General features: G+C 45.3%; 1 protein-coding gene across 1 annotated transcript in view; it reads left to right on the forward strand.

Annotated features, from left to right (window-relative positions):
• The window catches only part of SOAT2 (sterol O-acyltransferase 2), a 463,801-nt gene that overhangs the window by 149,619 nt on the left and 301,975 nt on the right, over positions 1–12,207 (forward strand). The window contains exon 4 of the mRNA XM_078687322.1: positions 907–960. Within this exon, the coding sequence (XP_078543448.1) occupies positions 907–960 (54 nt within the window). The remainder of the gene's footprint in view (positions 1–906; positions 961–12,207) is intronic.

Here is a 12,207-nt window from a genome sequence, read left to right on the forward strand (position 1 = left end):
CAATTTATATTGTTCGTAATTTTAACCTCACATTCACATGTATGAGTCACTCTAGTCTTTCTCCTAACCATACTGCTGAGTAAATGTATATACAGAATCAAGTTTATTTTGTTCTAAACACTCATACTCATGTCAGTTACGTATAACTGGGGAATTTCAATTGTTTTTTTGTTTTCGAACGGTAGTGCTTTTTCAGCGAATTTCTAAGGTGTTTTTTAACATAAGTTAAAATCTCACTACCTTCCAAATATGTGTTTGTGGTAAGGCTGCGGAACATACAAAACTGCATTATATAATAATAATTGGAGTTACAGTACTAAAAAAACAAAGTAGTGTCTTTGGTACACCATACACTCGCTTCTACTCTGCAGGCACATAGTCAGCAGTATGTTTAGGAGAGAGATCAGGGTAAAAAATAAAGTAGAGATTGAGGTTATAACTAAGATAAACACGATTTACTACTGAAAACAGTGGAGCTCCTGGGAATCAACCTATGGATTAGAACCTGTCTATTATTGAAACTCCATATGCAGTTTCTTCGATTTTGATTTATTTTTAGAACTATTTTAATTTTTCTGAATGGCAACAAGAATACTGCCCTGATGATGCGAGATGTCCTTGCGAAATACTTGTGGGGTTAGTCCTGACAATTTCGACAAGGTATAGGGCCTTGTTTCAAGGGCGAAATGGATGTTGTTTCTACTGAGGAACAGTATCCCACGTGGACGTTCTGGTAGTTACTATTACTCCTAGATAAGAGAGTGACTCTTTCATACGGTGGAAGATGAAGGCCTGGCCCAAAACTTGCCTTTACATTCTATGAGACTAAAAATGATTGTCTATAGGTGGTTGTCATTTCACACACATTTTTTGTATGTCATAACAAAGTTCTTTTTTGCATTACAGGAATCAAGAAATAGAAAAACAGAAAGTGTTCATCGAGAGGCAATCCCTTCTAGAGTGAGTATGAGCTGGGAGAATCTTTTCATGTATCCTGCAAAGTAAATGATCTTTTTAAATGTTTTAATGTTTTATTGGAAACCACATTAGGCCGGGCAGCAGCAGAGGGGCAAAAGATGAGAAAGTAGAGTGAGTAAGACTGGGCGAAGAGAAAGTGAAAGATGGAGTAAAGAGATACGAAAAGAGGGCTACAGGGAAAAAGTCTAAAGAAACAACAGCATTAATTAGTCTATAAACTACCAGAAGAGGTGGAGCATAATTGGATGATCATAAGACTGGAAAAGAAAATGATAGTAAATGGAGATGAAGGGAAATTATAAGGCTGCGAAGGGGCTGGTGGTAGGCAAATTGGAATATTAATGGCAATTCCTTCTGGACAAATGGTGAGACATGAGATGGACATGTCGAAAGGGTGAGGAAATAGAACAAGCGTCGGCAAAGCTAATATGTTTCGCCTACGTGAGTTCCATTGGCTTTGTCAATGTTTCTTTAGATGTTGCACAGCAGGGGAGTCTGCTGTGCAACATAGCTCAAAGTAAAAATAAAAAACACTGCAACACATTGACATTGACATTTTTTTTTACTTTACGCCATGCTTCACAGAAGCCTGTGCTGCTGTGCAACATGTTAAAAAAAAATTGTGATCAGGAGGGGGTCAAGCATCATGGGAGGGAATGGATGTGGGGGACATTAGGAGGACGGTGTTGTGTCTCATGCTGAGACCACGCTGCTGTGTTGTGCTTGGGGGTCACCGTGCAGGCCTTAACATCAGGGCATAAATGAAACACGGAGCCAGGGTTATGGTGTTACTGGCCGCCGCGTACATATGTCTCAGACTTCACGCCCGCGGCAGCCTCTTTTTTAGAGTACTGTCATGTGACCTGGACCATGCCACCTGGTCAGGTTCTGTGGGGGAACTAGTCCAGGGCTTCCCACCCCGAGACCCCCAGTTGCAGACGCCTAATGGTGTGCACCGGTTACATCACGGGTGCGACATAACATTCCTCCCTAAAACAAAAGTTCAAAACAAACTGTTCCCACAATTTTGCAAACAAGAATCATAGATACGAGCTTCACCAATATTTGGAACAGTCTTACGTGAAATAGTCCTTCAGGTTACGGGTCGGCTCGGGGTTCCGTCAGAGCTGGTACTTGGATGTTCCACGACCACTCAATCCGCCTTCCGCCTGGCTGCTTGACGCTGATGCCTGGGCTCGGACTGGGCTCTCCAGCACCTCACCAGGGCTGGACTCACTGTCTTCCTGTTCCAGCTGAGGCTCAGCGTTTGGAGCGCCGGACTGAGCAGTGTAGTTGCTGTGTGGTGTTACCTGAACTTCCTCGCACGGGGTATCTCCGAGGAATGATTGGGACCCCGCAGGATTGTTGTCTCCTATCACAGTCTCGGATGAGCGAAATCTTTTAAAATGAAAAATGTTCCGGGTTATGATTTTACCACTGCGTCTGGCCACTACCCTGGTGCCCTTCACATGAATCACAGTCCAGGGGCGCTTCTCGAATGGGAGACTGAACTTGCTGCGAGTCGATCGGTTCTTGACCAAAACTTTGTCCCCTTTCTCGAAGGATGCTGGAAGGGCTCTCCGCTGCTGACTGACTTGAGCGTGTTCCCTTCATCTCTGGTTGTCGATCTGATCATCTTCAGGAGCTGTAGGGCGCCACTGGGGGTGATGAGGTATGGAGTCCGTGAAGACCAATCCCATCGACAGATGTCCCGGCGCAACTCCGGTGGTCATGTGAGGAGTTTGCCAGTAGTTGAGCAGAAATGTGAAGAGGGCTAATTCTATGGATTGTTGACATTTAAGGGCTATGCAAATTACCTTATTTAAGGACAGCATAAACTGCTCCATCTCATCATTGGCTTACGGCCACCGCGGCGTGATCCTCCGATGTTGAATGCCCAGGGATGTCAGGTAGTTGGTCAGCTCTTTCCCTTGGAAGGGAGGTCCGTTATTCGTCTTCAGTTCTTGAAAAATGCAGTGAGTTGCTATGACTTTCTCCAGTTTCGGGATTATTTCAGCAGCACTCAGCATGGTGATGATTTCCACCTCCGGGTACTTGACGCTTACCCACGGACGTGGGGGTCTTGGTTCCGTGATTACAGTAGCAGGCCAGGGAGCATCTCCATTCACTTGGCACCATTGGCATTCCCAGACTGCGGCTTCCACCAGCTCATCCATTAGGGGAAACCATACCTTTGTTTGGAGCATTGACTTGGTTTTGACAATGCCTTGGTGTCCACTGTGTGCAAGTTGGATCACTTGGGCAGTCAGAGCAGAAGGGATCACCAGCCGGTGTCCTCTCAGCAAACACCCCGTGTTGTACTCGGTTAGTTCTTCGCGAACATGGTGCAAGATTTCCAGTATCCGTCTTGCCTGGGCCGTGAGTATCTTCCACTCTTCTCTGGCTCGGTGCCAGTTGCCATGCTTCATGGCCTGCAAAGCTCTCTGCAGGCAGTCATCCTTGTCAGTTTCCTTTCTTAGGGTGTTGATAGACAGAGGAAGGGGGCAAAATCTTGTAGTGATGCATCAAACATATTCTTCCGTATCTGCAGCCTCTTCCTTATCCTGGGTGGTAGCCTCCCTCGAATGTTGCGACAGATAGTCTGCGGGATTACGGCTTCCGGCTGGTACTCAACTCAACTCAACAGTTGTAGTTTGGGAGTTGAAGCATCCACTTCTCTATCCGAGGAGGCGGCTTAGATGACGTGCCAGAGAATAAGGGCAGCAAGGGCTTGTGGTCGGTGGTCACCACAAATGGTTTGCCATACACATAGAGGTGAAAATGGCGACACCCCCAATGTATGGCGATGGTTTCCTTTTCCATTTGTGAGTATCTTTGTTTAGTGTCCGTGAGCAATCGGCTCGCGAAGGCCACCGGAGCCCAATCATCTTCCGCTTTGCGGCGTTGCATTAGGACTGCCCCAGTCCTTTCGGGCCAGCATTAACAGCAACCTGCATCATCTTTCGAGGATCAATGAATGCCAGCGTAGTGGCTGCGGATAGAGCGTCTTTGACATCTTGGAAGGTCTTGGCCTGAGCTTCACCCCAGGTACAGGGAACAGAGTCCTTGGTGAAATGCCTCACGGGTTGGGTGAGGGTTGTGAGGTCTCGTATAAAGCGTCCACAGTAATTGACCATGCCAAGAAAGCTGCGGATCTCAGTGACATTCTTAATGTCTCGGACTTTGTCGGGGTTCACGCCTTCAGCCGAAAAGGTGTAAGCGAAGAACTGCAATTTCGTTTTGAGGAATTCACATTTTTCTCGGTGGAGCGTAAGTCCTGGTTTTTGGATTCTCACAAGCACTTGAACCAATCAGGAGTTGTGTTCAGGGATGGACTTGGCATGTATTATATCATCACTTACGCTGATGACCCCTGGGATGTCCATGATGAGTGTGTGGATCACATTTTGGAAGACTTCCGCCGCACTGGAGATCCCAAAACTTAGACGGGTATACCTCTGAATTCCGACATGCGTGGAGAAGGTCGTGATATTCTTGGAGGCCTGGTCCAGGACTAGCGGGTTGTAACCGGACTGTAGATCGAGCTTCGAAAACCAGCACGCCCCAGACATTTCCCCAATTAGATCATCAATGGTCGGGGTGATGTGGCGCTCCCTTTTGATGGCGGCATTAGGCAGTCTCATGTCGAAACAAATACTTACAGCTCCAGGCTGCTTGAGTTTGCGTGTGACAACAATTGGGGAGACCCACGGTGTGGGTCCCGTGACCTTTTCGATAATGCCGGCCTGTTCCAGCTTAATCAGTTCTTGTTCGACCAACAGTCATAGGTGAAAAGCCACTCGTCGATGCCGGAGGGCCACTGGTTGCACCGTCGTATCTATGTTTAGATGTATTTCTTTTCCTGTACATTTTCCAATCGCCTCAAACACTGAGGCGAAGTCCGTAAGTTTGTTCTGAACTGACTCTTGATGTATCCCAAAGGCGAAGGTCACGATGCCTAGGTCTTCTGCCACTCGGCATCCCAGCAGCATGCCCTGGACATCCTTGGTAACGTACACCATGGTTGTGATCGTTTGGTTACCGTGTGTCACTGTCGTCTTGAACTTTACTCTCATTTTCAGGGGCTTGTCCTGGCCATAAGCAAAGACCCTGATCACCGTTGATTGTAGTGGAGGGGCCGGGTGCATGGTGGCATATAGCACTGCCAACATCAGGTTTATGGTGGCTCCCGTGTCTACGACAGTCGTGATGCTAAGCTGCCCAACCTGGATTTGACATTGAGAAAGTCGACAACGTCGACCCGTCGCCGTTCCAACCATGTGTACCTTGTGTACAACCCGTTCTTACTCCTCATCCTCGTCCATGTCACTGATGTCGCCACCCCTTCAGGTACTACGTTAACAGTCGGTTTGGGTTTCCTGTATTTCTTTGACTGGCATACCTTTTCAAAATGGTTGAGTCGGCCACATCGGTGCATCGTTTGCCTCTTGCTGGGCATTCAGCTGCCTTTTGGGGCAGTCCCCCACAATAGCACAGTTCCGAGGGTTCCCCTGCGGGTTACTCACTGATTCCTTCTTAGTGGATCGGTGTGTGGGCTTTGTAACTACCGCGTTGACCTGCTCTACTTTGATGGGCGACTGCAATGCCGCCTCCATGTGAGCGGCTCTGGTTTTAGACAGCTACTTGGTGCGCCAGAGGGTCAGGATATCAGCCAGCGGCTTACCAGACTCTTCTAACCCTTGGATTATTTGCCCTCTAATCTCCTCTGTTTCGTCCCGGAACCCATATGTTGACGCAAGGTTCTTGAGTCGTGCATGGAAGGTATCAAGCGATTCATCAGGAAGTTGCTTGGCTTGCCGAAAAATGAATCTTTCGTAGTCCTGGTTGGTCACGGGTTAAAAGTGGCCATTCAAGGCATTGATGAGAGTCAGGTGCGTTTTGGGCGTGCCTTCTAAGAGTGTCTTTGTGATGGGATTAATGTTTTTGCCCCCTAGGTGGAGTAGCCTGCTCTTTTTTATCTTTGTGGACTTTGGTGGCTTCAAAGAATATTATAAGTCGCTCCACCCACTCTATCCACCTGAGCGCTTGAGCCGATGGGGGTCCTTCCAGCACAAAAGGCTCTATAGGCGGGATTGTTGACATGGTGATCGTCACGGGGTAGTGGGGCTAGCTGTGATGAGGCTGGGGATGCACCAACGTCACTTTTCTATGGCACCAATCACTTTCTCCCCTCAGGCGGGTAAGGAATCACCTCTGCAGACACTCACCGGAAGAAACACCTTTTGGGCAGCCCAGGATCTCAGCTGCACATGTAAGTAGTTACAAAAAAAGGGTAAACCCGGAATCACTGGGACCTGGGTACAAGACGATATGTATAATAGTGGTCCCAGTGTGTTACTGGCTTAGGGGTGAGGAGAAAGAAAGATTCTTAGAAAACACAAGGCATGAAACCACATAAAAGGAGAAAAAACACAATGTCCTACCAATGTTGTTTAATCACATTGGGATAACCCATTTTTTTTAACACATTTGCAAAAGACCCTAATCAGATATCACATTAAAATGTGCGGTGTCAAAGGGTATCTTGAACCTTACTCCTGGGGTCTTCCTCAGGACAAGTGGTGGTTGGTGTGGGGGGGGGGTTTGTGACACCTATGAGACAAGGTGGGGAAAAATGTAATGTCTAACGGGTGTTAAGAGTGCAGGTAAAAATCAGGGCATTGTCCATTGTTAAAATAAAGTTACCAAGAATGAAGCGAGGGGAAGAAATGTCTCTCACAGATCAGTTGTGAAGAGAAGGGGCTCCGGAGCTCTCCGAACTCATCGAAAGTAGGTAGGAGTGAGGCATCACCTAAATAATAAAGGTGACTATTATCCTAAATGAAATGGGTCATACAATCATTCCCAATTAGTCTAGTGCCAACAAACTTACTGCAATTTCTTGCGCTGTGCGCACGGTTCCTAATATCCAAATCCGCCTTATCAATGGGACTTGTCGCACAAAATCAAGAGCGTGTCCACCCGACTCAATCAAGGGCATGGACAAAGATTAAATCTGAGGAGAAGGGAATACATAAAACAGCTAAGGACCTGGGTTCAGAACAAACAACGTTTCCGCAAATTGGGGGAAAATATTATCATACGTAGGTGAGATTCTGCATGAATTATACGCGGGGGATTGGCATATTTAACTGCTTAGGTCGCAATATGAAGTGATTAATGGTCATGGCATAGCGGTCGTGATGTGGTGTTAGTATAACCGTACTAGATCGAGTCCCGTCAAACCAAGTAGGCTTGTGGAAGATCAAAGTTAAATGGGTATTATCCGTCATAAATTAGTATCATGGCCTGCCCCTAGTATGTGGTAGATTGTAGAACAGCGCCGCGGGAAAAACTACCTGTCGTGTGGGTCAAAAAATACGTTTAAGAGGTGCCGAGGTCGTGTTAAGTATCATTGGCTTAGTGCAATCATAAAAAATGTTACAGTGCCTCGAAAGGGCACTGGGATAGTTCCGAGGTGATGTTAGTATTAAAATGTCCAAGTGTGACAATGCCGGGCCTGTGATTTGAAGCACGGGAATTAACAACCATCGAATTATGCGACTACAACATACTGCGTCGGGTGCTCTGTTAATATCGTAAAACATCAATAGACTCAGAGTTTATTATTAAACAAGACCATCGTATTGCAAACACAAATACCCAAAAAGTCTTAAAAGGGTTCTAGAAAAATCGAGCCTATGGCCTTGGCACTAAAGGACGGCTCTTGAATGTCTCTTACTGCGCTTCTCTCCAGGTCGCGTCAGTCAGGAACAGCCCGCACTCGGCGTGCTGTGTTTTATTAAAGAGAAAATCCACCTCAAGCGTGCACGTTGATGGTTCTGCGCGACGTGCCGGGTGGTTGTGGAAATTGGAGAAATACTTGGTGGGCCCGCAAAGGGGGAGGGAAATGGAACGTAATAAATGATCACCAAGTCTGGGAAACATGAAATTGTTTCTAGAATTGCGCACATAGAAAGGTTACATTCCATGGCCACAAATGTGACAACATCGGTTTTTGGTGTATAATAAATTAACAATACAAGGCACACGGATTGGAAAAACGGTTTACCTAAAATAAATACAACAATCACTGTCAGTAGATTAAAACAAGATTCAATGTGGTAATTGACATATCCCTCATATTGGTCGAACCCCTAGATTGCTGTACAAAAAAGGCTCTCAAGAGGGTATTATGATTTTGTCAGAAGTACAATGTCAACACAGTTCAATCGTCTCAGACATGATATTGGATATTGATGCAAGAGGGTGTATTCTTGTCAAAGATACGTTGTCAGCGCAGTTCTAGGATATCTGAAATGACATCACAACTTGGATGCAAAAAAGATTTACAGGTTCAAAGGTTGCTCTATTAAGATACCTTACACACACTCATGAGAATAGGAGTAGTAATTAGAATATTATGAGATTATGTGGGTGTCACATACAATGTCAGTTATCTTATGCTTAAGCAGGCCAGTTGTGCATTGCTAGTATCAAGTTTGTTCAACCCACTTGCGATTGAGTCCAATTTCAGCATCTACTTCGATTCTCTTAAATTGAGGACACCACTGATATTTCCTCCCCTTGGGCCCATTTGTGCCTTTTCCAATAGAAGCCCTTGCATTTGGTCTGGTGTGTGCCCTTGCTGTACAAAATGTTCAACTAATGGTGCTCACTACACCTGACATCATATCCTACTTTGATGTTGAAGGATCCTCATCTTGATTTTTTGTTGCGTCTGACCTACGTATAGTAGGCCACATGGACATAAGATGATATAGATTACATTTGATGAATTGCAGTTGTTGAAGTCCTGTAAATCAATTGTTTGCTGTTTGTATGTGAAAGCTTTTGTTTGTATAGTGGTTGCGCATGCTTTACACTTGCTACACTTGTGGTGACCCTTTATGGGTGGCAAACTCCACATAGATTGAATTGTAGGGTTATCCTCACTGGGCAGAAAGGAGTTGACCACATGATCCTTTATGCTCTTTGCTTTTCTAAAAGCGTGCATAGGTGGTTCTTGTTGCTGGATATCATCAGCCACCAGGCCCCAATGTCTGTTGATTACTTTTTTTATGGCATTGCTCCTTGTTGAGAAAGTTGTCACACAGATTAATCTTTTGAGGGAAGGATCTTGTCGCTATCTTGGTTTTAGAAGGTCATCTCTCGGGCTGAACCATGCCCTCTTCTGGGCTCTCCTGATCATCCTTCTAGGATAGCCCCTGGCTAAGAGTCTTGCTCCCAGGATATCTGATTCTTCCATATAGTCGGATTTTTTTTAGCAGTTCCTTTTGATCCCAATTAACTGGCCAACCGGTAGGTTATCTCGTAGAGCCCTCTGGTGGTGACTTCATATCTGAGCAATGAGTTACTTTCGGTGGGTTTACGGTAAAGAGTGGTATACCGTTCCTTGTTGATGACAGATCTTGATGTCGAGGAAAGCGATTTCTGTAGGATGTGACTGCTTAGTAAATTTAATGTCTGGGTCACAGGTGTTCAACCAATCATAGAAGAGTGAGAGTTCGGTATCAGTTCCCGTCCATATCATCAAGATGTCATCTATGTATCTTCTCCATAGATCTATCTTCAGGTGGTAGGGGTTGTTAGAGAAAATGAATGATTGTTCGAAATGGTCCATGTAAATAATTACTAGATCTGGGGCGAAGGCTGCCCCCATCGCCACTCCTTTCGTCTGGATATAGTGGTGACCCTGAAAGACGAAGACATTTTTCTTCATTGCTATCATGAGCAGATCTATGATAAATTTGGTTGGTACTTCCATTGGTGCCCACCGTCTATCAAGATACTGCGTTATGACCTCCAGTGCCGGATCTTGTGGAATGCTGGTGTACAGGGAGACCACATCACAGGTCACTAGCAGTTGTTGTGTCTGATTGTGAGGGCGTTGGTCGATCAATGTAATAGTCTGCATTGTATCCCTAAGGTATGCGGTTGTGTTCTCTGCTATAGGCTTTAGGAAAAAGTCAATGTATCTGCAGAGGGGTTCGAGCAGGGAGCCACATCCTGATACGATTGGTCTGCCAGGAGGGTTGGACAAATCCTTGTGGATTTTGGGCAATGTATAAATCGTTGGTAGGCGTGGGTGTAGTTTATTCAAATATTCAAACTCCAGTTTTGTCAAGAAGCCCAATTCAAGTGCCTCAGAGGTGAGAATCAAGATTTCTGCGGACAAGTCTTTTGAGGGGTCAGCTCTAAGTCGGGCGTAGCTGATACCATCTTGCAGTTGTCTCTGAATTTCCGTTTTGTAGGCTGTAGTATCTTGGATGACTATGGCGCCGTCCTTGTCTGCCACCTTTATCACAATCTCAGTAATGTTCCTAAGGCTCATAAGTGCTGTCCTTTCTGGTTTGCTGATATTTTGGGCATTGTGTTTGTAGGTGTCTAGTAATTTAAAAACTTCCTTCGCCACCATGTTCTCGTACGCTAGAATGGTATTAGACATTGCATATGTCGGTGGAAAGAATGTCGATGGAGTTCTTAATCCAGTGACTGACTTCTTTGTGTTAGTATCCGAGTTCCTGAAATAATATTTCAGGCGGATCTTCCGGAAAAAGGCGAATAGAGCTCCGTATTAATATTGAAAATATTGGGTTGATTAGTAGGCACGAAGCCTAATCCTTTAGATAATACTCTTTTTTTGTCATCCTGAGTTGGTATGAGGAGATGTTGACCACTGGGTTGTTGTTATCAGTCTCTGAAGGGTTGTTTTCACTGGTTCCCATCTGTAGACCTTCCTGCGGGTGGAGATTTCCCCGTGGCTTTCTGGTTGGAAATGCACCTGCTTTGGTCCTGTGCCCCGCCCTCATGGGTAGTTGGATTGTTGACCCCTCGGTGGTCTTCTTTGCCAGTTCGTACCGCGTCCCCTGGATGGTCTCCATTGTCCCTCGCCTAAATAAGGCTGGCAGCTCTGGGGTGGGTACCAGTTGTCATGGTACCCGTAATTTTGGCCCGTGGTTTGTTGATCAGGGTCACTGTCGGAGCTCACGGATGAGTCGGAAAAAGTGCTGTCATTTCTTCTTCCCCTATAACCTCCTCTACCCCTTCCAGTAAATCTTCCCATTGATCTTGCTTGTAATAGCCTCGTTGATGTAAGGATATCTTTATCATAAAAGCGTATATCCTTCGATAATTTATCCAATTTTCTGTTCTGAGTTGTAATCTCAAAGTCCTTCAGGCTTTTACCTAGGTTCTCAAGAGCCTCCTTGGCGTTGGAGAGTGCAGTGTCTCCTGCAATTTCTTGCCTCAATGCTGCAATTTCGCGTGTCAGTGATTGGACTTGTTCAGCCGTCGTCTCTACTCCTAAAACTATCCAATATCGAGAAGCGTTGATAGCCACGAAAATGAACCCCTCTCTAATTTTTGGCACGTCTACAAAGATGGCCGGCTCATTCTTGATCTGTAGACCTACCGGGATAATGTTGGCGTGCAGGTATTTAGTCAGCAGATGGCCGTGTAATTTAGTATGGATAAGCTTCTTCTCCAATCGTTCTAGTTTGCTGATTTTGTCATTCAGAGTGAAATCAATATTTGGTGTTTCTGACGGAAGGAATTGATTGACTGGGTTGAGTAATAGTTGGTTAATGTACTTCTCCGTATATGAGAGAGTCTCACTCTCTACCATCCTGAGTAGAGATGTATTGAATCAAACAACAATACCTTGCAGGTATGCACCTGCTCTAATATAGTAAAAAAAAAGGGTAAACCCGGAATCACTGGGACCTGGGTACAAGACGATATGTATAATAGTGGTCCCAGTGTGTTACTGGCTTAGAGGTGAGGAGATAAGAAAGATTCTTAGAAAACACAAGGCATGAAACCACATGAACGGAGAAAAAACACAATGTATCACCAATGTTGTTTAATCACATTGGGATAACCCATTTTTTTAGCACATTTGCAAAAAACCTTAATCAGGTATCACATTAAAATGTGCGGTGTCAAAGAGAAAAGGGGGTGGGGAAAATGTGTTAAGTGGTGGATGGAAGGGAAGGTTGAGTGAGAGTGACAAAAAAATCACAAATAATTTTGGTATGTATACATCATATACCAGAAATGCAAAGTCCACAGTTGCTGTACATATTTGCCATGTAACACTTAGGAACACAGTTAATTAATCACTGTCAATTCTGCATTGGCAAACGTAGTGAAGTCGACGTTTCGACCCCTATGTCTGTAGGTATCTTGAAACTTACTGCTGGGGTC

The sequence above is a fragment of the Lissotriton helveticus genome, chromosome 1_1 (genome assembly GCF_964261635.1).
Source record: "Lissotriton helveticus chromosome 1_1, aLisHel1.1, whole genome shotgun sequence".
NCBI classification, from domain to species: domain Eukaryota; kingdom Metazoa; phylum Chordata; class Amphibia; order Caudata; family Salamandridae; genus Lissotriton; species Lissotriton helveticus.